The sequence below is a fragment of the Anoplopoma fimbria genome, chromosome 15, assembly GCF_027596085.1.
Source record: "Anoplopoma fimbria isolate UVic2021 breed Golden Eagle Sablefish chromosome 15, Afim_UVic_2022, whole genome shotgun sequence".
Lineage (NCBI taxonomy): Eukaryota > Metazoa > Chordata > Actinopteri > Perciformes > Anoplopomatidae > Anoplopoma > Anoplopoma fimbria.
Window position 1 is genome coordinate 17,512,504 of NC_072463.1, and position 26,805 is coordinate 17,539,308.

The 26,805-nt window shown below is 41.9% G+C and overlaps 2 protein-coding genes across 2 annotated transcripts in view; both read left to right on the forward strand.

Annotated features, from left to right (window-relative positions):
• Positions 1–196: 196 nt before the first annotated feature.
• qpct (glutaminyl-peptide cyclotransferase) lies at positions 197–8,968 on the forward strand. Its single transcript, XM_054614330.1, has 7 exons — positions 197–373; positions 2,906–3,052; positions 3,493–3,774; positions 5,166–5,333; positions 6,068–6,167; positions 6,878–6,994; positions 7,072–8,968. Exons 1-7 carry the CDS (start codon positions 206–208, stop codon positions 7,251–7,253), a joined length of 1,164 nt encoding a protein of 387 aa, XP_054470305.1. The 5' UTR covers positions 197–205; the 3' UTR covers positions 7,254–8,968.
• Positions 8,969–10,722: 1,754 nt separating this feature from the next.
• LOC129103577 (connector enhancer of kinase suppressor of ras 3-like) overlaps positions 10,723–26,805 on the forward strand; it is a 48,333-nt gene continuing 32,250 nt past the window's right edge. Inside the window, exon 1 of the mRNA XM_054614107.1 lies at positions 10,723–11,016. Coding sequence (XP_054470082.1) covers positions 10,965–11,016 — 52 coding nt within the window. The 5' untranslated portion in view covers positions 10,723–10,964. The remainder of the gene's footprint in view (positions 11,017–26,805) is intronic.

Below are 26,805 nucleotides of genomic sequence, written 5' to 3' on the forward strand. Positions count from 1 at the left end.
AGTCTCTTTGGGTAAAAGCGTCTGCTAAATGACTGTAATGTAATGTAATACTCAAGTGTTCCTTGGAGTTGACGATGCACACACACACACACACACACACACACACACACACACACACACACACACACACAGAGAGAGAGAGACGCAGCAGTGCAGTGACGTGCTGTGGTTTACAGAGCCTCGGGTCCTCCCTCCTGCTTTTCACATGATCTGTAATCTCTCACAGAGGAGAGACACAGGAATGTGCAGAGGAGCGACAGCAGCGATGGCCGAGCGAAGCCACGGTCCCTCCAAGGTGCGTTTACTTTACACCGCGACCATCTGGGTGACATTTGTCCACTGCACCGCTGGGATCCCCTGGACACAAGAAAAGGTAAATAAATCAGCATGATCTGTTCACGTTTTGTTGTCTAAACATATTGCCAGGCATTCAAAATTGTACCAAAAAAAAACCGGTTCCAAGAGTGAAACCATATCAAAACTATTACTGACAAGGCTTAAATGATTGCTTAAAATGATTGATTACCTGTTAACATCATGTTTGCTTTCTTTTTGTAACTTAAACGCTTTTGAACCAAATTTATTGATTTTTCTTTGGTTAGAGAAATGCTTGATTTTATGAAAAAATATTTACTCCAATTTTGTTTGTATTGTGTCTCTGTGTGTGTGTGTGTGTGTGTGTGTGTGTGTGTGTGTGTGTGTGTGTGTGTGTGTGTGTGTGTGTGTGTGTGTGTGAAAGCTTTCCTTTTAAAGTGTCAATCTCCCATTAGTAAGACTGTTTGTTATAAGAGACGGAAAACTACAGGTTCCAGAATACGGTTGTGAAATTCATAATATACGTATTCATGATATTGCAACAACCCTCTGCACTGTCTTCCCAGCACTGTTGTGTAATTCTCCTGAGACACACCTGGGTATGCCTGGCCACTGGTGTTCCTCATTTGTGTTCTTCTTCTCCTCTCCTTTTTGCCTAGTTGCCATGGCAGCACAGTCATCATCATTGATCCTCCAATTGCATGTCCTGATATTTATAGAGCTTAAGTGGACCCCTTTTAACCCTCTCTGAACCCAGTGAGCCCTAGCGCTTTGAATGACTATATACAGTCTGTTTGACCACATAATTACACATTTCACACTGTATGCCACTCTGTAATTACAGCCGGTCACTATGGGCCCAACTCGTGAACATGTTTTGTAAGTGAATGTTTATGCTTCCATTGTAATGAGCAGAGTTGAGGAATGTGCACTTCCCTATTGTCTGAGACGGTAAATTGAAACCAAATTAGGAGGAAAAACAAATCCAGTGTGATTTCCCATAACAAACCAGAAGACTTACTTTGCATTTCAAGAAAATCATTACAAAATGTGCATTTTCCAGCTTCTCAAATGAGATGGTTTGCTGTTTTATGTCAATGTGAGTTGAATATCTTCGGGTTTTGGAAAGTCCGTCAGACAAAACAGGCAATTTGAAGACGTCACCTCGGGTACTGTGATGGACATTTCTCAATTTTTCCCGACTAAACGATTGATTAAAAATATAATCAACAAAACAATTGATCATTCAATTAATTCAGTCAGTATGTATTCCACAACCCCACTATATGACATTGTCAATTAAGGACTACCCAGAGGGCCGATCATTGGAGAGGCTGGAGCCTGGCAGAACACACAAACATGCTCTGAATGTGCTCTGGTATACTTCATCAGCTCTCTACCTATTGCTCTCTGTCCTTCCTCTCGGCCCAGTTCGTTACCAGGACAACCACTGTGCTCAGCAGGTGAACTTTGAGACCAAACGAAGAAAAAAAAGAGCCATGGGATCGAAGAATCAATACGTTTTTTAAACCTATGGCTGTAATTTAGCGTTTAGCACCATTGAATGGACAGCTTGAAACCAAATCCAAATCCATATTGTGTTTCTTAAACTACACAAACTGGTTGATTTGTGTTTCTTTTTTTTTTTTTAAACCACTGTGTCTATTTCTTAGAGTAAGGAAGAGCATGTTAACATATGCCTTTTACTCGAATGCCATTTCATTCAATAGACAGCTGCTTTTCTGAAGTAGCCTTTGTGTGTATTTGAATACAATCAATGTCTATTCACACTGGTCTAATTGACCCATGTGTTTCTCTCTCTGAGGAGGTGTTAGAGTGAACTTCACAGCTCATGTAAACACAACGTTTAATGCAACCTTACCACCAGATCAAATTGTTTTTATCTTTATGTTAATGCTACAACAATCTCAAAGATCTCCGTTTTGTTCTCTTGAAGGCGCTTTTGTCAATAAGCAGTAATTGCAGGTGTGTTTTTCTCACTTCTCAGCAGAGATCCAAACCACAGTGTCGGAAATTCCCGGCAACTGCAAGGGCTTACATCAGTGGGTCATTGGCACATTCGCCATTGTGTTCAACTCATTCAACACCAAGACTTAACAGACATTCATTGAAAGGACAATCCTTAGAGATTAATTACTTCAACATGTATGGCTTTTGATGAACTATGTGACTAAAAAAATCCCTCCTAGATAGATAGATTTTCTCCTCAAGTTTCCCTAGCAATTTAAATACTGTTATGGAACAAATCCCCTGTTAGCGGTAGTGAGTGGTTTCCAGTAACATGAGAGAGTGTTGTGACACACTAAAATCAATGAATGTGTATGCTGTGTCATCCACATTGTTGCCCAATGAAATGCGTCATAGAAATACTTCCCTTTTTCTATACAAGGAAGTTGTTGATCTGAAACTGTCCAATGGCAGACCCTGACTGAAAGTAGGAGAATATTCTACGTTCTTTACGCAAATCTACCTGAACACACTCAATTCCTTTCTAAATATTCATCGAACCCAAATGCTATTTCTCATCCATTTTGTATTATCTCGATTGTTTTCCTTTGGGTCCTTTCAGCTCCATCACCGAGCTGCCACTCTGACACAAGATGAGATCCGTGTCGCCCTGTCTCACACCGACCTGGAGCAGATGTGGCAGAGGGACCTGAGGCCGCTGCTGGTCACCAGGTACCCAGGCTCTGCAGGCAGCCAGGCCGTGCAGCAGGTGAGCTCACAGTCCCTTCAGAATAGCATAACAATGCCTGAATCAGTGTCAAATACAGAAACACTTGTACAGAAAACATGTAACAAACGTAATTGACCATAAATGAAAAGAAAAATGTCAAAATTCTGTTACTTTTTCCCTCTTGGAAGACATTATTTTATTGGCAACGTCAACACAACTACAGGCATAGATAAACATTGTACACTGGTTAACATTTGTGAATGAGTCCTCCAGCTTTTATGTCCTGATATGACGTAACAGTGGGAAAGAAAACCAATTCAAGGAGTTATCATAACCATGTTTTTTCCCGTAAACATTGAAAGCAACAGGTTTAAATCAGAAAACAAGTCTTATTGCCACAGATAATCATTAAGGTGGTGATAAGGTGAAGCAGAGGCGGAATGATGCTCTTTACAAGTCATAATTTGGTGTGTTCACAGCATATCACAACCACCCTCGGTGCCCTCGGAGCAGGCTGGGAGGTGACGGAGGATAAGTTTGTGTCACAAACACCCTACGGCCAACTCCCCTTCACTAACATAGTTGCCACCCTCAACTCGTCAGCTAACCGCCGCCTGGTTCTGGCCTGTCACTACGACTCCAAGTACTACCCACCACAATGGCACGGGAGGGAGTTCCAAGGCGCCACTGATTCAGCCGTTCCCTGTGCCATGATGTTGGAGCTGGCACGCGCCCTGGATGAAGAACTGAAAGCTCATAAGGTGTGACTTAAATCTGCAACATAGAATACGTTAAAGGGTATATTACGCATTACTGGTCCATCTGTCTGTCTGTGACACTATGTGAAGATGCCTCATTCCCTCCTGTGTGCGTTCAATAGGCTTTAAATTTGGGGGGGATGTAATAGTTGTTTGTGGTTGTGGCCAACACTGACTTGAGATGTGGTGATGAATCACAGGCTAGTCAAACAACAACAACACCGATGGGACTGAGCTCTGGGAAAGACATGGCCAAACATGTTGCAGACGGTTCCAGGAACAGGTTAAACGTCACTGTAAAGTTTCTTCATTTCACTTAAACATGAGAAACAACTACAAGAGGGATGAAGGTGGTACTAACGACATATTTCCAAGTATAATTTAAAGGATAAGGCTGGTGTTATCTATATTTTTCTTATTGTCAACAATTTCCATGTAAAGACCAAAACCAATCTCTGGGTACTTCCCAACTGTATTACTTGTCTGTGAAGACGTGCATCTTTCAAAAAATGATTCACAAATGAACAGGTTTTTTTCTTAAATGTAATTTCCTAAAACAGCTGGGCACTGTAAATGCTGCATATGTTAGGGACTATTTTAAGCTCCAGATTAAAACACATCTCAGCTACACAGAAAACACTTGTTTGTAGCATCAATTCCCTGCTGATCATTTTGTTTAATTTGTTCACAATAACAAAAATGTAAAAAGTAATCCAGTTTTTCTCTTAAACATTTTAATTTAGTCAGTCAATAAGAGGGTTATGATTTTGCTAGATATTAGAAAAATGTGTCACTTTGTAGTTGAAGGCGTAAGGAAATTCTCTAATTCTAAACATTTTTTCAAATTAGATATCATTTATTGACACCCATCTAACCTCATAAACACAACATCAACAACAACATTTTAACTACAAAAGTAATGACTATTTGTTCCGTTTTATGGAAAACAAAACAATACTTCATTGCTCCATAAACCAGTGATTCATGAGGAAAACACTTAGTATTCATGTAACCTGCTCCTCTGCCCTTTTCCTGTTCCACAGTGGAGCTCAGGCCCCTTTCTGTTGGGCGGACAGTGACAGGTCCTGTGACAGGGAGCGACATGTTTATCAGACTCAGCTGTCCGTCACAAAGGTCACGGTGGGAATAGGAGTCCCATTGAATACAAATGCATTAGGTGCCATGGAAGCGAAGTCATTATCAATATCATAGCTGATAAATGACCACTTACTATTACAGAAGCATATTTTTTGGGGTGTTAGAAAAACTAAAAAGGAATATTTCACATAAAAACAAAACAAAAAAAAGAAACACAGGCAGTTCTTGTCAAAACCACTAGGGGGCAGCAAAACCCTGAGAATGCCTTGACTGTCTTCTTTTTACCTCCCATGCAGAGCACTAATCCCGACCTGACCCTGCAAATGCTGTTCTTTGATGGAGAGGAGGCTCTGTTCCAGTGGACCTCCACAGACTCCCTTTATGGCTCTCGCCACCTGGCCCAGAAGATGGCGACCACCCCACATCCCGCCGGAGCCACGGACACAAACCAACTGCACGCTATGGTACAAAACAGATCTCTGCTCACACTGATCTGCCTAAACCACTTTAGATTAGCATAATCACACTCAAGATCATACCTTTATTAGAGCACATTATTTTTCGTACAATCTGTTTAGTTCCGATCTCCTCTTCCTTGCACAGCCCACACAGACACCTCGACCACCGAGGTGCATGTCTTAAATAGTTTTGTAATTCAGAGAAAATCACAAATCGTAAAGACACCCATTTCATCATATGGGAGGCTTAGGTGTCATGATATCAAATGTAATTTATTATACAGTCTATCATAACAACACGTCACTTTAATTGGTATATGTTTCTGTATATCAACCATGGGGAGATAGTGAGACTGACTATGTATGTAGACATTCCTATGTGGACAGACAGAGCAGAGATAAAACAGACAGTGTATTAAAGAACCTAGCGTGTGTGTGTGTGTGTGTGTGTGTGTGTGTGTGTGTGTGTGTGTGTGTGTGTGTGTGTGTGTGTGTGTGTGTGTGTGTGTGTGTGCATGTAGACAGACAGTCAGGTGTGATTTGTGTGTCCTGCAGAGATAGCATGGAGCGTTGATGTCAGTGTGTTGTACCGCCGCTCCTCTAAGCAGGGGCTCTGAGGTTTGATTATAACGGGACCTGGCTCCTTGTCAGGAACTTATCCTCAGGATGTTTAGAGAGAGTTTCTCATGAGAGCTCACCGACATGGTTTCTCCGGCTCCTCCCTGTTTCTTCTCCTCCAGGATCTGTTTGTGTTGCTGGACCTGATCGGGGCCCCCGGACCAAGCTTCGGCAACCAGTTCCCCAGCACAACGCACTGGCTCTCCAGACTGCAGAGCATTGGTGAATAATCAAATTGTTTTTACTACTGCTGTAAACACAATGGAGGTCTGTTTACTTTGGTGAAGGTGTGCCACAAAAAAAAAAACACAAGTCCCTTTAATCATAAGTCATTAATACGTCAATCATATTGCAAACTTTCATCATCGTATTGAGACCAATGTTGCAACTGTGCAACACTCAAATCGCTGCATATTGGTCACATTGTATCTTTTACTTTTTTGTAACTATTGTGCTGGCATGACTGCACTGTGGAGATGATATATTTTTTGTTTATCTATATTGTAGCTCAAATTGCTAATAGTCTCTAAAGACATTTATTTCTCAATCAGTCTTTTTCATGTGTGAAATGGTTTAGAATCAAATTTAGAATAGTTTTAACTTACAAATTTCACTATTGGTATATTTATCCTGGCTTTTCTCATTTTCTTTTAAATGGACAGAGCTTGAAAAAGGTGACGTCACGCACTTCCCCGCACCAATCAGAATTTTGAATGTTAGTTCAAAATGAGTTGAGGGGTGTTTTTGCTTATGTTGCCAGCTCTGTCATCAAAATTTAACAAATTACACCATCACAGTCCTGATAAAGCAAATCAGCAAATCAGCAAATTATTGAATTATTTATTCATGAAACTATAAATAAATAATATCTTTGGATTAATGTTTTCCAGATGCTGGTTTTTAACTTGTTGTCCTTACTCTTATAACTACAGAGAAGCGTTTACACTCCATGAACCAGCTTGTGGATCATCCTAACAACGAGCAATATTTCTGGCCCAATGTACCTGTTGGCCACATACAAGATGATCATATACCATTCCTAAACAGAGGTATACACACAATGTAACACAAGTAGCACAGTTATGATTACATATATTGTGTCGCTCATCCTGTGCCCCTCTGTCAGGTGTAAGCGTCCTCCACCTAATCCCCTCTCCGTTCCCGTCTGTGTGGCACACGTTTGATGACAACGAGCAGAACCTGGATCGCTCCACCATTCAGAACCTCAACAAGATCATGCAGGTTTTTGTTCTGGAGTACCTCAACGCCAGACCTGCCATCCCTTCAAACCCAAAGAATGCCCCATAAAAAAAGGGCATACTTATTCGACAACTTTCTTTCTTTTGATGTTTCACTGTAGTAAAGATCTTCAGCTGTTGTTTTACAGACTGAAAGAATAGACTGTATTTAATGCTGTTTCAACGCCAACAAAATGTAGAACTTGACAATTAAGATGTGAGGTTGAGACTCGACTCTGTACATCAGATGTGTGCAGCTGCAGAAAATATTTCACATAGAGAATATGTAAGTTTTTTTATCTTGAAATCTTGGTCTAAACATATTTTTGCCCATGTACTTACAAAAATAAAATGTAATTTCTTCCTAAATGAGTTCATAAAAGGCTTCAAGACTCAGCTTAAATCCCCAGCAACAAGATCAGCACACAGAATCTTCTGTGTGTGTTTTTTTTTACCACACTGCTCTCTTTATATCAGCCTGAAACGCTCCTCTACACTGTGATGAGGCATCTTAGTGTCAGTGGTGATGTCTAGGATCTGGTGCCCCAAAGAGAAGGAAAGGAGCAGTGCAGGGGTAAAGGAAAATGATAATTGTGAACATTTCAAATGCTATGATTCCCTTTATTATTTTTCACTTTAAGTTACTGGGCAACATTGAAGTACATGAATGCATTGCAAGTCCAAAATCTGTGTTAATTTCATTATGAATTGCTGTGGGGACAACTGTAGCCTTAAAAAAAACACTTGCTTAAAGTCATGTAATAGCAACCAAAGTCTCTGATCTGTCATGTTGTGTGATGAATATATAAGATATGACAATCCACACTATCCTACCAAAACGCATGGGGCGGAGTGTATGGCGACACACATGAAATGGTGACACACTGTGGGTTTTAGCTACAGGGTACATGACGTTTCCTCTCCTGCAGTAAACTTTTGAGAGCAAACCTGTCAGGGGCAGGAAGTCGCTTCATTTTATATTCTTTTGTCTACATCTTCAGCCCTTCATATCCTGTCATCTTAGATAGTGAAGTGGATAACTTCCTGTGTGGATGTTTTGCCTGCCTTTGTTTATATGTGGCATTATTATCCCCATCTTAATGTAGATCCCAGAATAATATACACTGCCAAAACTGGAGGTCCTTTATTTTGAGGGTGAAATAAATGTTGACTCAGAATACAAGCCAGATCATGCAGAGTTTGCTTTTCTATTTTGGGAGCTGTGAATAACAAAGTTGCTCTGATTCATGCTCCTTGTGATTCTTTAATGTGACCTTTGTCATGAGGAAGTTTTAACTATTTTGTTAATTTGAACCTAAAACAACTATAGGGTTACCGCAACTGATATTCAAGTTTCCCAGTTGCCATCTCTTCCTCAACAGACCAAACACCACTTTCATTCCCTCCGCCTCACCTCGACAATCCCATGATTCACTTAATCCTATCTGGGAGGACCTCCCCTGAATCCCACACCAGCCAAATCCTCTGAAATCCAGCCCACTCCCATGAGAACTCACCCTGGATCTGAGTCTCCCGATTGTCAGTCAGAAATGTTTGGGGTGCCTGGCAACGGTGTACACATAAACATACTGTATATCTTATCTTGAAGGAGATTAAAAGTATAAGAGCTTCAAGGGGCATTAGACACCAAAAACTACAATTTGTTGTATGGTTTCCACACAACCTCCGGTAAAACTGTGTTTTAATGTTTTCTTGTAAACGCTGGTTAAACTTTGTAGAGACATGCCGTGTATTAATAGAGATATCTTTTTTTTTAATAATGTGCTAATCAGGCTCACCCTCACTTCCTTCGTGTTTGGTTTTGTATAAAGCTTACCTCAGGCATTCTACCTGTCATCACCTAAATTACCTGCTTAGGCTATAGTGGAGAAAATATCTCTAATGAACTTTAATCTAAAGAAAGGACTCTTATTCAAAATACTTATTGGCAGCAAGAAAACCAGCATTCTGGAACAAGGAAAAAGAAGAAAAGTAATTGTTGTGAAGCACTTTATTGGGGCTGACAGTGTTGTTTTTTTTCTGTGCTTGACAGCAAATTGATACGTGCCCAGGTATAATAACAGCCCAGCTTAAATCTGCAGCTGATTACAGTGCACAGTGAACAACAGCTTCCAGCTGTTCAGTAATGGAGTGATGGGAAGGGCCGGGACTCTCCCATGCAAGGTGTGTTTCAGATTGTTAAACACAATAAGCCAGGAGAGGTTACTTAATGTCACATACCATAAAAGTAAAACTATCAACTTTGCAAAGCCTCTTTAAGAAGGAACATAACAAAAACATGCTGGAGTTTAAACAATTGTATGGAATAGATATACATTAAAATCAATCACAATTTTTCAAAAGAAAATATTTCCTTACGCTACCTGTAATAATTTATCATCTTTAATCTATACCTAGCTGTTGCCACACAATAAACCTGTACACCTGTCATCACTGACCCCGGTCTACATGTTTCATATAGCATATGTCACCATATCAGCCATAAGATGATGTTTGTTCAAATGTAGATATTGTCACTCACAATCCAAAGGGTTTTTAATGGCTGTTTCAACATTACAGCAGTCATTTTACTGTTCAGAAATTTCAATCACACACAAATTAGTTGTTATAAACAGTATAAATAGTATATTTCTAACTGGGTCTCTGGGCTGGCAGTATGTATGTATTTATTTCTTAATTACTGATATTGTATCCAATGTGAAGTTTTAATGTGAACAAGTGTGTAGAGCCTGCTTCTACATGACTTGCAAAGAGTCTGGTCACCAACAGAGAGCAGCACTGGGCCACATTCAGTTTAGTGGAAGGAAAGAGTCTCTGTTGCTTCTGATGTTTTTTCTTACATAACATTATACCTTGAATGCAAATATGATTGCAAAAATTAGGAAATAGAACAATAATGAGTTAATGTCATGTCAGTAAGGCATTATAAATATCACCCACGAATATAGACACATGTTTAATGCCCTTTGTACAAAATTAAGTAATGACATTTTTAACTTTGATTGGCCATTTATATTATGTTGACAGACTCAAAGTATAATCTGTGTTCTTGGACAGTTTTTTTCAGGAGCAACACAATATAAAGTGGGCAGCACACTGTTTGATATTTGCCCTAAGTACCGACATCACACGCTGCGTTCAGGTGCTCTCCGTAAACTATGGCTTCCATGTCCCGAATTGATAATGACTGTTTGGTTACTAAGTGGTTTTTGACAAAAAATAAGTATAAAGATGGCTGTTACAAAATCAATCCAAAAAAATAAAAATACATGCACGTAAAAGGGAGGTATGCATCTTGATAACATTTTGTTTCGATAAACATGCACAATTAATCCATAAATTCATAATTATGAATATAATTGTCACAACATAAACTGTGAGATAATGATGTGACCTGTGTTAATGTTGTGTATAAATAATACGTGGCTGATAAAAGCTATTTTCTTTCAGGGGCTTGCTTTGGTCGTTTCTTAGAAGTGTAATGGTGTTTTATCCCAGTATTCCCGGTAGCACGTGAACGCAGCATTGATCCCGGAGCCGTGCGGTGAGGAGGAGCTGTGTGCGGGGTTTCAGTCCAGCCTCCACTCACGCGTGTCCTCCGAGATGTTTAGTGGGTGAACGCAGACTGACAAACAGCACCGATATCTTGAGAACAATGTGACATCATTTATTTATTTCATTTTTTTTTTTCCATTTAAATTGTACAACCTCATCGCCAGCCTTTGGCACACGTTTGTCTCCGTGTTGCGTCAAAGAAGCCATGGAGCCGATAACAAAGTGGACGCAGAAGCAAGTCATCGAATGGATGAGAGGTAAGTTTTGGACACTTTGATTGTTTGTTTATTTTTATTTGTTGGACACATTAATAACACATGAATGACAGTATTGCTCTTTGCGCGCTGTTCCGTCTCAATTAACACCAGTGGCTGCGTCTCGACCTGGTTTCGTAGAAACTGCGCCTGTGTGACAACATACCTCCACCGCAGCGCTCCACAATGGGACTGCATTCTCTCTCTCTACTACTACAGATGTTAATATTAACTATTAGATAAAGAAATGTCTGATTCCCTCACAAACACACTGGTTTACAAACATCTCAGAAACCCCGAAGTCAGTAAACTTACCACTTTTTAGACCACAGACTATTTATCTGTCAGTGTTTGGCCACTCTTATCTAAAACCAGTTTCTATTGAACTGGTGAGTGAATGAAGTAAACACAGCCTAATACACTCTTCTTACTCATTGTTTTTAATTAAGTAGTACTGATCTGTAACCAGTACTCATTTAATTACGCCTTCTTCTTTTTTTTTTTTTTTAATCACTGCCCTGGTGTTGCAGTCTCCCAATGATTGGAGCTTTTATCAATCACTCTGTTTTTAGTGCTTTTATTTCCAAAACTTTATAAAACCATACCTGTTTCAGATGATCAGAGGAATCCTTGCTATGGCAATGACATCAGAACTGTTTGAACCTGAGTTCAGTCACAGCATAGGAATGTCTAGTGAGCGACACCAAATGGTATGTGAAGTATGGATGGAAGTAGTCAGAGAGTGATATCACTCCAAACCCTTAAAAGTGAAGGTTGTGTGTATTTAATGCCAAAAAGAGTTACGGGCTGTTTATACGACCAGCGGCGGGGATGAAGCTCTTTGTCTTTGCTTACTGTTTAGGACATCTGGAAACTTTCCAAAACAAACAGATGACTTCCTTTTTATTCTCATGTTGTATCTCAGGGTGAGCTCTTTTTTTTTTTTAATTGTTTGGGACTATGATGATGCTTATTGAGTCTAGCCTGCCGGTGCTCATCTATAGTAGGGAGCTAAAGGGGATTGTGAAAGGTGTGAAAGGTTAGTGTCAGTGTGTCCAGTTTAAAAGAGCCGGGGCCAGGGCACGCATGGATGGGGGATTAGCGTTCTGCACTGGCCCCATGGCTGTCACTCAGGCTCCATTGCTGTCAGTCTCCTGCAAATCTGACTCAGCAGGTGTCTGTGTAGGTTTTAACCAGTGGATTAGCAGATTCCTTCAAACCATTACCAGTTCACCTGGTGCATTAACATGAGATGTTGAACACAAGGTCACGTTTTTTGGTGAGTAAGTAGGCCCATTAAGAATTGTTCATCAGGGTTGTAATGAATTTGACCTTATCAAAAGTCCTCACTGCTGCTTTGTTTGTACACTCCAAACTTTACAAAGCCAGATGATGCATCCTTGCAAAGTCATCCCGGAAAATCTAACTTTCCTCATTGTGGTCTAGTGAGGCCAAACAGCCATTTGCGTTGGTTAGAGGCGGCGTCGTCGGTGGGTGTAGACAACAATTACTTTGCAAGAAATCGGATCTGCCTTTTAAGCAGTCGGAGCCACAAAGCAAATAGAGCTCTCAACTACAACTCTAAATACAGCGCTGCTTGTTGTCAGAATCTAAAGCCTCTCCACGGATCACTGATGGGTCCGTCAGACCACCAGGTCAGTCAAGTCTTTATGAATGTGTTTAAGACTTAATATCTTGAGGTAAAAAATGTAGCTCAATTTAACAAAACAAAAATACAAAACATTATTTGTCCTAAACAAGGTTGTATTGTCCTCAGTGTCCAGTGTATAGCACACAGCCACAACAAAGCATGTCATCACTGATGATGTTCGACTGAAGAAAACAACTAACACAAGCAGGATCACACCAAAAGTAAAATCCACGTTGAGAACCAGGGTCACGGCCTCATATTGACCCGTTCACACCGAACGCAAACACAGGTGTTTCCAGAGAGGTTGTGCCTGTGTTGAAGAAGTAAAATGAAAACTCCCAGAATGCACTGTATGAAGAAGACCGTCACTCCCATTTTGCCCCAGGTTGTTTTCCTCAGTAGGACAGGGACTGTTGTTGTGTATTGAGGCTGTTGTTAATCACTTGCATTGTTCGGGGGGATCAAGCAGTGGTTGGCTGATGTTTATTGCCAGTGAAAGGGCGTTTTGGTTCTTTCATTTTAAACACTGTTGTGTTTTTTTTGTTGCCCCGAAGCACATTTTCTTTCACCACAAGCTCTGATCTTCCAGCTGAACCTGTGGTGTGGTGTGATAGGTATCCCATATGTCATGTGTGGGACTACTTACCCTGGGGGGGGGAATGGACTCTTCTAATAACAGCATACAAGGACAACTTCTTTTAAATCAATAAATAATTACATTTTGGGTTTGTGTGACCCTTTTTCAAAGTTAATTAACAGCTGAAGAACGATCTACAGTTACATTAATACAGTGACCCACACGCACATGTTCACAAAGTCATATGCTTCGAATCATTTTCCAAATATAGTGCTGAATCCACACGCCATTGGCAATGCCTCTGCTGAGAATGGCTGGCACTGTTGGGGGGGGAATGTTTAGCCCTAAATTAGATGAATAGTTTCTCTTTTTTTCCCCCCTCCCCACTTGTCCACATTGTAGTTACTGGTAGTAAGACGGCCAAGTTTTAACAAGACATCCCAAACATAAGATGTGCACTACTACTGTCAGACAGAGTGGCTTTTATCCAGCTCTTGAACAAGCCCAGACTCTGCAGTTCAGTACAAGCTGGAATCCTGGATATCCTCCAACGTTTTCTATACTTACATACTGGCTAATCAAATTTCAAAGCGCTGTATCTGGACATGGATTAAGCACGTGCTGGGTTTTATTTTGAGCAAGGAGTCATTGAGGCCCTGTCGATCTCGTGGCCCACATCTATCTCATAGCGCTGTCAGACCCAACGGCCCTGTTGGGCACACACATTTACAAGGCCCGGCTCTCAGTAGCTTATCAGTGATGTGTACAGGGAGCTACAGTTTGCGCAGATGTGTGCGGACGTTACCCATAAACAGAAGTCTGATATGAATGGCCAGATGCAGGTTGAACACGTGTTCCTTCACCACGTCATAAAGCGTGTTTTGTTGTAATGTGTTTGGAAACTTAAGAGCCGTAGCAAGCCCGTGTGTTGCTGTATCCTGCCTTTCGGGTAGCACCAAAGTGCCAAGGAGGCTAATTAGCTTGTCAGAGAGGTGTCAAACGTGCTGAAGGCGCTTTTGTCTTTGACCAAGTGCGTGCTTCAGAAAATAACAGCACTGTGTCTGAGTCTGCACATGCTGAGTGATTCCACTGAGGGGTACCTTCAGCAGCCTTATCTATAGAGGTGATAGTGGGGTGTTGGCAATGATGGCTCAGGATCCTTATCTGACTGAAACAGAGACTTCCTAAACAGGAGTGTGAACAGACGTTTTGCAGACACCTCACCCTTATTAAGGCATCCACTGCCTGTCTATTTCATGCCGGCTCTATCGGACAAGTGAGGTTCTATGTTTGGATAGCCTCCAAAGGCATCATTAAACCGTTTTAGCAACCTTTACTCTGTAGGCTGTGTGTATATGCATCAGAGGGGACAGGTGTTAAATGAATCCAAACATAGGCTTTAAGAGCAGCGGAAATCTTGTATGCCCCTTCTGGTGGCTTCATTTGTTAGGAGGTAACAAATTGAAATAATTCATTCAATTGAAAGTCAATCTTCCTTTCATATCCCTTAGTTAAAACTCCTGTCTTTGTCGTTTACCAGTTTCCAGTCATCCAGCCAATCAGCTTTTAAAATTGACCTATTGTGTTTCCTCGATGGGCAGATAACCATGTTACCTTTCCATAGAAAAAGGCCTTAAGAGTTCAGGGGAAGTGCTGTAAGAGGATTCCCCCTGGGGAGAGGAGACTGAAAGGGACTGCTGTGGTTTCGTTCCTGTCGGGCCCCCTCCGCGGCCCGTTTCTCACACAGCCTGGTGTCCCTGCCTTACAGCCCCAGGAGCTCTAACATATGGGGATTTAGAGAAATCATCAATAGTTAATGGGACCAATTTAATCTCGCAATAAGGAGACAAAGACAAAACAAGAGTCTGTGTTCTAATCCAGCTGAAGGTCTTTCGTATGGTGATTGAAAGTTGTGCTTCAGTGCAGTGTATTTTGATGTTGTGTTTGGGCAGCACACACATATGATCATGTGCTCACCACTTTACAAGGGTGTTGATTTTTCTTTTATCAGTAAACCAAAAGCAGTTTGCATTTGCATGCACATCCAACAGCTCTTCCCTCGGGGCCAGGAAAAGAAGACCAAGTGTCACCTTGTACGCCTGCCAACCTGGGCTAGACCAGTTTGCTTTCTATTCAAATCTAAAATGTGCATTGCAAATCTCTCAGATGATCTCAGCTTAGCAGGACATGCAAGCTACTTGGCCCTGCTCTTCCCTAAGAGCATTGGCCTGCGAAGTGCCATGCTTAAGCCAAGGGAATAAAAGCTCCAACCTGAGGTGGCACAGCGGGTCACAAGTGCAAACACGGGTCACAAGTGGACCGACTTCCTGTGTAGAGATGCCAAGTGCGTGCGTCTGCCCACAATCACTGGCTTATTGCTTGCCATGACGGTTCACTGTCACAGTCATGTGATTTTAAGTTATTCAGATATAGTTAGTAGTAAGTGTCCACCTGCTACCGCACCAGATCTGTGCTCGTATGGTGATTTAAACTCCTGTAGAGAAGGGGGGGAAAAGGACGTGAATGGCTGTGTTGGTATTGCTATCAAAGCACTGCTAATGCAGTTATGCTCAAATAACCACAGGACATGAGAGGAATGCAGTCAACTGCTGTTTCTCCCCCCCCACCACCACCACCAAACCAAACCAACAGCTCTGCGAACGAGCAGTCAAAACAGGTCACACATGTCCTTTGTTTCGTCCGGGGCCACCAGTTGCTTTTAACGGATTTTTTAAAATGCTGAAATCAGTCGAGATGAGTTGATGGTCTCGCCGACCAAATACACACAAAGCTCTTTCATCCTGCCATCAGCTTACACCGTAATGGAGTGCAATGTCATTATGCTTATGAAGTGATGTGTAGCTTTATGAACTGTTACCCACTTTTGGGTTGAGCCGGGCACTTGGGTGGATGCCAGATCAGAGCTTGTTCAGAACGTGTTCAGACTAGTCCATATGTTCCAGGTCCTCTACAGAGACTCACTGGATTCCTGTCTAGCTATTCACACAGTTTAAAATTGATGTCCCCTGTAGGAAATATAATCTTATGGTTAAATTTAAAGAGAATCTACTGACTTTATGCCCTCCATGCTTATATTTGCATTCTTACATTGTGTTGGAACGAAATTAGTTTTGCATGGATGCTGTTCCTGTTGTAGGTCTCTGTACTCTTGTTTTTACTTGCTGTGCTGGGTCTCTGAGTCCATCAGCTGTCTTGTTTACTTGTTACATTAGAGACTGCTGATAGATAAGGCAGCCGCAATGGGTTAGTCTGTGTTTTCACAGCATTGTTGCTGCATTGATGAGCTCACAGGCCCTACTACTGGCATCGCCCCCTGAATGTATGAAAGTGTTTGTTTAAACCACGAAACTAAAAAAACACCTGGATGAATAAAGGGAAGCCCCCTTACTTTCTTTTGTGGTTATTTTTACATGTTGTTTTCCTTTCAGGTCTAAAGCCCACAAAGGCGCATATTACTCTATTTTGAAGAGAGGTCATAAAGCTGGTAAGGGGACAGAACTGTGCCAAGCTTCTGTTTTCATTTTGTTACGGTTGAAACTCACCCAGGGAGTCCACAGAAAATTCCACAAATGAAAAGCAGTGAAGTCATGCTTACTGTGACTTTCCACAATATCTCTCTTTCGCTCTTCCTCTGAACTTCCCCATCACAGGTCACTCTTCATGAAAAAACACACATTTGTTGTTTACTCCTTTTAGTCCCTCCCAACAGGCAAAGCATCACCCGTGACAAATCCGACCTGTTGTGCTTTGTCATATTTAAATTTTTCCACCCACTGAACTTAAATTCATCTGCCAGATGCTGGAACTCGACAAATCTTATGTCATATGCCAGCTGATCTTGACTCAAGGTTGAGCGTTGGAAGGTTTAAGACAAAAAAAATGTAGTTCCCTTGATCTCCATTCAATAGGTTGTTGGATAGTAAAGCAAAATGTGGGTTTTGAATTTGTTCAAGCAGGGAGTGTCGTCTCTTCTTTATAAAAAGATATTGGACCTGAGGAAACAATGATATGGGATTCTGTTGATCTGTCCTTTTTGTTTCCACTGGTGTAGTCACCTGGGGGAAAAGCCTCTCACCTGCTCTTCATCTGTTTGGATGTGGCACCCTTTCCAGTCAACAGCTCATTTATCATGTATAGGAAACACGACTGTCCCTTTCTTAACACGTCATGGCGGTGAGGGAGACCCACGACAGGTGCTGGCAAGAGCACAAACAAACCTCACCTGGAAATGGGCGGTGTGTGTTTTTTTGTGTGGTGAGAGAGATGTGTGTGTGTGTGTGTGTGTGTTCATGAGGAATCCATCATTGGTTTGGATCATCAAAACCAAACGTAAGGACGCATCTTAAAAACACCGGAGTCTGTATTGTAACCACAGCACAACTTGCAGTGTGTGAATGTGTAATCATAATGGATCACCGTGTCCTGGCCCGAGGGTGACACACTGTCGCTCATCACTACTTTTCTTTGAAGATGACTCACCCCCTCACCCTCCCTTGCAGCAGGGAGAACGGGATCAGCTGCCCTAGGCCTGTAGGCTGATGTCTTACATTGCATAATTTCTTCAACTAAGCATTATTCCCGCTCCTCTCTGTTGTATTATAACAAGTGTGTCATCTAAAATGATCGTGGGAAAGCTGACTTTGTGTTCAGTGTACGTCTTTTTGTGAGGCATGTGTTATCTTTTATTGGTCTACAGAGAGGATAGATCAACTAATCATGCTTCCAATCTTTTTGACCCCCGTCTCTTCCTCCCCTGACCTGGACACAAGCAATGCTATAAATCTTTGGATTGTGGTCACATTGTTTTCTCCTCTTCCTCTTCTCCCTCTCTCCCCTTCAGCCTCCTACAACTTCCTCAACCCCCCAAACCTCTTCCCACTTCCCTCTTCCCTTGTCACCATAGTAACCTTAACTTTATTTGCATATCCAGCCAATGTTTCAGCTCTTTGTTGGCAACAATTGTGACCACTAGTAGCAGTTTGTACTGCCACAGTGAAGCGCTCCTGCTGGGCTTAGCCTGGGTAGAAAGCAGTGGACAGGGCCGGCTTAGGAGCGGACCTCCACTGTGCCAGGGTCAGAGATGGACCCGCTGTCGGTTTTGATCTAGTAAATCCTCTGCTTGACTTGGCAGTGGAATCTCTCTTTCTACTTTTTAGTCAGGCTTTTTAACAAGATTCGAGGGGGGGTTTACCCTCCGGGAGATTAATAGCAATTAGCGGGTTCTTATCCAAAGTTGCTTTTGGGGATCCACATTAGGCATTGAGCAAGTACTGCACCACAGGGGAAATAGGAAGCTATCTTTAGTTTAATTAACAGCTTTCATTCTGTCTGTCATATCTCTCTTTTTCATTAAAGCATTATCATACAACATAATAGCACAATGGATGCAAAAGTTTAGTTTGGCTCTGGGAAAAAATATGCCCACATGCAGTGTTAGCCTGAGTGCTAGCACACCATTTCCCATGGCGAACTAAATGAGTGGGGCACATTTCCTCCCAAAAAACCTTGTTCATCTTAATTGTGGTTTCCATAGGCAGCTATTATGGTGCTGGTGAATTGCTCTGTAATCAGCGCGTAGGGCCACCCTGATCATACACCATTCATGTGATGGGATGAAAGCAATAAACTGAGTTCCCTGTGCTTTTTTTTCTATGACCTGTTTGTGTCTCATTGGCTTTGACTTTGGATCAACGGTTAAGTTTGATGAGGGATGTCGTGTTTTCTGTTTTTGTCTTTTCTCGTCTTTTTCTGTCTCTGCCTTTTTGTTCCCCCGATTTTTGCCTCGTTCCCTCCATCTCTGTCTGTTTGTAAAGAGCGACAGTCTTTAATTATAGTTTTGTCTTCGGGAAATAATATGTAGGCTGTAGCCGAGTGAGTGTCTTAGAAATCCTGTTGACACACAAACAGCGCAGTCTTGTTATGCAACGACCCACTTCAGTTGTGACTCCTGGGCCACACGGTGTGAGTGTCCTTATTGCTTTCTGATGTCACACCTATTGGGAATAAAACTGGAAAAAAACAAGACCATTCCAAACTTCCAAAAGTGAAAGGATCTGTTGCATCGTGCACCTCAAAGACACAAAGACTGCGACTATCTTGGGATACATGTCAACAGGCGGAACCGCGACAATATGAATGTTGGAGGGGGCCAAGGAAAGATGTGAGATTGTGGTGGGTGGAGAAGCAGGACCAGGACTGAGAGGAGAAGGAAGGAGGGAGGAGGGAGGGGGGTCGTTTGAGACATTTTTGAGGTCTTTGTTGCTTTCTTTAGTGAGTGTTTATTCTAGTGGTAACGAGCTGCAGCGTGGCCCGGCGGCCGACTGGCTGGGGAGTGATGGGTGTTGTTTATGTCGGCCTGTGGAGGTTATTCCTCCAATCCCTGCCCCTGTGCTACACTTAAGCATTGGTTCTCTTACCTGCACACAGTATCACTGACACTGACTCATGTCTTACTCATGAATGATAAGCTGCATGTAAACAGTCTTAACAAACCTGTCTTTGAATATCCCAGTGCTGACGTACCCATGATTCAATCGAATATCTCTCTGTGTTTACCACCAAGTGTATACAAGTCACAACTACTTCAAGACAGTGCACGATTTTACAACAGACATATTGGCACGACATAGCAGTAAGAGCACAGGTGTAATTATCCTTATTTAGAGCTGCATTACAGTTTGACATTCACTTTCATTGTCCTGTGCCTACGGGCTCATTGGCATAGCTTTATGCATCACTTCAATAAAACAGAGCCATAATTAAAGGAGTTATGTAGCTTAGCTTAGCACAAAGACTGGAGCCAGAGGGAAACAGCCAGCCTTGCACTGCCAAAGGGGGAAAAAACACCTATCAGTACCTCATAAGTTCACCAGTGAACTCATCTCATTGACATATGTCGTTTGTTTATTAAGTACACAATCTGAAGAACAAAAACTACAATTGTGTGTCGGACATTGCATTATCTCTACTGGCCAGCAGGGGGCGACTCCTTCGGTTGCAAAAAGAAGTCTGCATGTATAGAAGTCAATGAGAAAAAATGACCCTACTTCTCACTTGATTTATTCCCTCAGTTAACATCATAAAGATGTTTATTTATTAAATGATGGTCCCTATTAGAGTAAAATAGACCATAAAGCGGTGTATGCTTTAGGGCGGGCTTACTGTGATTGACAGGTTGCTGCCAATACCAGAGTCGTATACAGTGTCTCTCTTCTCCATTCTAAATATTGTAACTTCCATTTATGGGAATTGTAACTACATTTACAAACGCACGCCTAGTCTCTGCTGGTTGCCAGGCAGGGTTTCCCCCTGTTTCAAGTATTTGTACTAAGCTAAGCTAACAGGCTTCTAACCTTATATTTAACAGACGGACGTGAGTGGTGTCAATCTTCTCATTTAACTTTCTCAGAGTTCAAATAAGTGTACTTACCAAATTGTTGGATTTTGCTCCTCCTACCATGATGCTTGCACTGAAATGGAATACCAATCAGACTGGTGCACATGTTAACACCGGTCAGTATCCTGGATAATACTGGTATTTTTTATTCAGGTTTCCCTTTATCAGAATACAAGCTGCAATTTATTGGCATGTGTGTATATATCCTGCTTACCAACCCAAGAATCCTCAATTTTTAATGGAATGTAGGCAAAGGAAGTTCAGGCCCTGTGAAAGAGCTGCATGTTAAACTGAACTAAAACCTAATTATGTTTCAGGTTGTAAACTCAGTGACCCAGACAACCAGTTTTTCAGTTTTTTGTTTTTTTTCACGCCCTTAGCTTAAGCAACAACTTTTTGGGTTGATGCGGGTTTGCAAAGACGGTCACTAATGTGCCTGCAGCAGTCTGCTTGATCTCTTTCACAAGTGTTCCATCTTGTTTTTCCTCTAACCTCTTATCTGTTTATGACCAGAAGTCATCATGTATCAGTCATAGGACATTTAAAGTACCTCTCATAACCTCCAGCGCTCCTCTGCTCTGATCTGCTTTACTGTCAGACCTCACCTCTCACCCCAGTCAATAATAACCAAGCCGTCCACCCACCCTCCCAAAACCCACTTAAACTTGGAAAAATCTGACAGGTAACCAGCAATGTGACTTGGGTTCCTGTGCTTTTGGAGTTGAGGATTAACTGAGCCCAGGGGCTGGTGCTCATAGTAGCTGATGTGCTTCAACCAAGACAGCCCCGCAAACTTTGACCCCCCCCCCCCCCTTTTCTATCTCATCAGTCATCGTCCATCACCCTGTAAAAGACAGAGCTGCTTTTGTCTGCCTGGGCAGGGACTAGCCTCAGCTGCTTTTACTCACTTAGGAAGCTCACTCTGGACCCGTCACAGCCATTTTGTAGTTATGTACATTAAGTGAAACACCCTTTGTTAGCCGTAGGAAGCAACGATGAGATTAAAACATGGGTCGCACAGGGTTCATAGCCAGTTAAGCTGTCAGACATATATGTATTCAAAGCTATCTTCATTAGAGTTACAGCTGGAAGCAACAGCCATTATGTTGAAACATGACACAATAACGCTTATCTTTGCCCTTTTATCAGAAAAACAACCGATCCAAACCATAAAACAAGACGATTAGCCCCCGAACTGACTCGAGTGACCAGTCTCATGGAAAGCTGTACCATTCTACTATCTCTGATGAGGACACAACATGCTCGATGGAGAGATGTAGAACACCATTGTGTAACTCCTATCCCCAGCTCCCATTAGAAAGGGTCAGCCCAGTGTGTGTGTGTGTTTGTGTGTGTGTGTGTGTGTGTGTGTGTGTGTGTGTGTGTGTGTGTGTGTGTGTGTGTGTGTGTGTGTGTGTGTGTGTGTGTGTGTGTGTGTGTGTGTGTGTGTGTGTGTGTGTGTGTGTGTGTGTGTACAGGCTTTGTTGTCCTGTGAAGTCATGCATTAGGGGATAGCTTAGCAGTTGCCGAGAGGAGCTTTTTCTCTCTTTCTAATTACAGCACGGCCTGGTCCGGCGAGAGACCATTGTGCCAGGGTGCTGTGAATTCCCACAATGGAGCTGCTCAGCAGAGAACAATGAGTGAAATTCCTGACCGTTCCCAGCAGGTTCAGAGGCCGCGCTGACAAGTAAAGACAGCAGAGTTACAGTGGCTTCGCTATTCTACACCCAGTAGCTTTCCCAGTGGCCGACCCAGTGGGGATATTGGGTTGTTTTTTTTTTGTGCGTGCGTGTTTGTGTGTCCCTGTTTATGTGTGTGTGTTGCGAGGTGGCTGCATCTCCCACTGGGAGCACAGGGAGGGGTTGAAAGATGGGGGAGGTGAAGAGGAGGGAGCTTGTTTCGTTCTTTCTGTTGGAGGTGAAAGACTGTTCGCTCTTTTCTGGTGTAATCAAACCCCTGAGAACCAAAAGTTGGCAACTAAAAGCTGCATTGAAAGCATTGTTGATCAAAATTGATCATGGATCAGACAGAACACTAGACTGGTTTAGGACTACATGTACCAGTTTTGATGACTTTTTCATTGCACAAACGTACTTGGCCACAATTAAACACAATCTGCTGTCTTTGTGCTTCTGTATAGATGGGGAATGTTGAGATTGTGACAAGAATAGCCGAGCCATTTGCTAGCGGAAGGGTACTGTTGTTTACATTGCCAGAAATGCTTACATAGCCTTTAAGTGGGCTGCAGAGCTCAAGGGCCTCCAACAAGGCCTGGTTGCACTTGTTACATCCAGACAGGAGTTTGTGGGGTTTCTTGCTTTCCCAGCTGTTCAGAAATACTGTTGAGCAGTGTGTGAGTCTGTACGAGTATCCATTTATACCCTGAAACTGTTACGTTGATAACCTGTTCTTCTCATAATCACTGTTGACTGAATGGGAGATGGTGGGTGGTAAGAAAGACCCCACAGTGAACAGCAGGTGCCCTACTGAGGCACACACACATACTGGCATCTGCCAGTCAACTCCTATTCTGTGTTTGTGTCTCGGTCACAGATTTAGACAGATTTCGTTCAGATGCCCTCTTACATGCATTGCATTATAACGGTTTGTCATGTTCAATGCTACTATCGGACCATCTTTTTTATAGATTTTGTATTCAGAATGTAGTCAAAAGAAGTCCATCATAATTGGTGATGTCTTCAAATTGCACTTTTCTGTCAGACTAACAGACATTTATCCAAAGGTATTCCATTTTCAGTAATACAACTGGACAAATTCTCAAGCTGGAATAATCCTTCACCATTTGTGCCTGACAAATTACCTAATCAATTATCCAAATATTAACCTAAATATTAATTTTCTGTCAATTGTTAGTACATTTCCTTATTAATTTGACTCTGTTCTGGATCTGGATAAGGATCGAATTTTCTGCTGTTATAAAAATAAGGTCCATAAAGAGGATTTTCAGCCTTTGAGTGCCTACTAGTTCTCTATTATCAATTTGATGAAAATACCACCTTAAAATCATTCAAGAAACTGACAGCTCAAATTTAAGTTATTTCTTCAGTGGGATAATCTGATTATTGTTTTTATTGCCACATTGTACCAGGCTTTCATTAGTAGTATTGTTAAGGAATGTTTGTCCAGCTTTTTGGCTATGCGGGTGAATTTGACATTGATGCTGTGTGTCTGTGCATCTGCTGCACAGTCACACCCACTTGCTCTAGTTTGAGGACATTTGCCAAGTGGTTCACACACAGAGGCCATAAAACTCCTCAAAAAGCGTTTCATCCTGCGCAGGCTTTTGAAAAGCGTTCACACAGTCCTCCCTTGTCGTCGTCCCCCCCCCTTTGCCTAATTCACAAGCACGTGACACTCTATCTCCTTTACTGGTTACTCTACCTTTTAATGAAAATTGATAGTTTCACACACGGACACAAACCCCAGCTGCCATTGATCCGGGCCTAATAAATGTTTTATAAGCCCCACTGTAAGGACACCCCTCTTTTATTCAGAAGGTGTCAATGGTTGAGTCCAGAGGGAGCGATTGCTGTGCTAGTTTCTTCTTACGGCCCCTGAATTCAGTGTGGGAGAAATACATTTTCTCTGCAGTGCATAATTATCCCTATCCTCAATCACTGGTACTTTTTGGAGTGGTAGGTGTCTTTAACCAATGCACGTAAACAAACTTACAATTGTTCCAATTTAAAGCAAATGCAGATCAGTTTGGACCCTGGAGTGACCTGGAATTTCTAAACTCTATGAAGTCAGACGTCTAGGATCAGGGATAGGATATGTGGGAGGAAAACACTTGCCAATGAATGAATAAAAGTGAAAACAGCCTAGAGGAGAGGAAAGGCCATTCACCAATTAGCGGGTGCAGATTCATTCAGCCCACAATTTTGTTTCCAGACTCGTCTGTCTAGTCTTTTTAACACAGCAGAGGGGAGAAACGTCTCACCCTCTGGATCTAAGTCTTTGTTTATATCTGACGGCATTAAGAGACTGGCCCAGTGTTTGTGTTCTTAACTTGTGTTGGTGCTGTCGTGGGTTCAGGCCAGTTCAGTCCCTTTAAGTCTTACTATGTGAAGAAGATCCCCACGCTGTTGGCCAGCCAGGGGTTAAGCCTAAAATTCTCTGGAGTCGTGCTTCTGAATTAGCATGCCAAGGAATGATAAAAATCCAATGAGCCTAACCGGACTTGACTCGCGGAGGCTAATGGTTAACAAGCCATGATGGAATTTCCCCTTTGATTCAGTGGAAGTGACTTGAGCTTTCACAGATATTTTTTTTGAGGATTGGAAATGTTGTCACAAGGGGAACTTTGATGCCGTAATGGAATTTTAATGGCCTTGAAGGGAGACCTATGTAGGTAGTTTGACCCAAAGGCGACACCATGCAGCATATTCCGATGTGTAGTGTAACTGCAATGTCAGTTTATTGGAAAAAAAAGGAACTCAAAGGGGCTGCAGCACCTGAATGTTGAAGAATCACAAAGCAACTAACTTGGCTCCTATTCTTTATTTGCCTAGCTTTGTTAGCACTGTGCTAACAAAGTATGTTCATCCTGTGTTATAATTCAGTTTTTTCAAAAAAGGTATACCTCAAACTAGTGAGAGGAAAACAGAGAAATCCAGAAAAAAGCAGAAATTTTGAATATGAAATAATCAAAATGGTTCCAACTTTGGCAAAAAATATTGAGTTCATCGCTCATGGAAACTGTCTGAGAAAATAAGTTTCCAGAGCCTCTAATGTCTATCATAAGAGTTTATCCAAACCTTAATTTGTATTTTTCTCTCTGCTTCTTTTGTCAGCGGAACAAAACAGAATATTAATCACTGCAGAATATAGGATTTGGGCTGGATTGTTATTTTGCTGTTAAATTTGAAATAAATTGGGTTATAACTTTTATATCAGAGAAAAAACACAGTTCTTTTCAGGTTATGCGTATAACATGTTAAAGCAGTGTGTATATTGTGTACTCTTTACATATACTCTGAGGCTGATACATGCAATGGAATATCTAGTTTAGTCAGCATTTGACTACCATTATACATACACACAAACACACACACACAGACACAGATTATCACCTTCTTTGCATACTCTCTGTAACACATGGAGAAACTGAGTGTCATAGAGGCGTGAAGATATGAGCTGCCATTCACAAAAAAATGTCTCAGTGACCACAGAACACACCCAGTGGGTCTTCAAGCATAGCTACATGCTCTACATTTTTATACAGATGCCGTTATCTGCTGTTAAGTTTCATGTTCCTGGAAAAAAGCTGCATTTTTATGACTTGAATATCAAATTGGAAATGGTTCGGCCAAACCCTGCCTCGCACTGAAGAATATTATTTGTGAGAGTGTTTGTGTGTGTGTGTGTGGTACGGTTAGAGTGAGTGAGTGTGTCTTTCAGCTGACAGGTCTTTCAGAAAAGCAGGGCACAGGGCCATGAATCTGCAGCTGCCCCCTCTCTGTGTGCTCTTTGATGGGGAGAAAGATGGCGTTGACTTCTACGCCCACAACTAGAGACACACACACACACACACACACACACACACACACACACACACACACACACACACACACACATATACACAGACTATGAGTTTATTTATGGCAGTTTACCGTATAGAACTCATTCTACAGTATCAGAATAGCCTGTCACAGTTCACTACAGCACACGCTGTATTCATGCGAGTTACATTCTTGTATGACCAAAGCAGTTGGAAGTGCACTCATAACGCTCATTTGTTGTCGGTGCTCCAAATAGAAGCAAGGGGACGCCCCTGACACTGGGGCGTTTATTGAAAAGCCTACACCCACACACACATACACACACCCACACCCACACGCTCACAAATATAGCCATCCATTGTTTAACCAGCCCAACAGACTTAAAGGTCTCAACCGTTACTCTGTTTGTGGTGTGTTTGTTAAGCAAAGATAGCAGTCCCACCTGTTCCTTGTGTGCACTGTACCTACACACCCACACTCACACTATTTGGTCACTAGCTGAACTACTGTAACCGTCATTCTTATATTCTTACAAGTCTATTTTTGCTTTGAATTGGGGCAAAGAACTCTTGCAAATGTTGAATTGAACCTTTCTAAAAGAGCACACCGCTCTGTATTTTTTCAA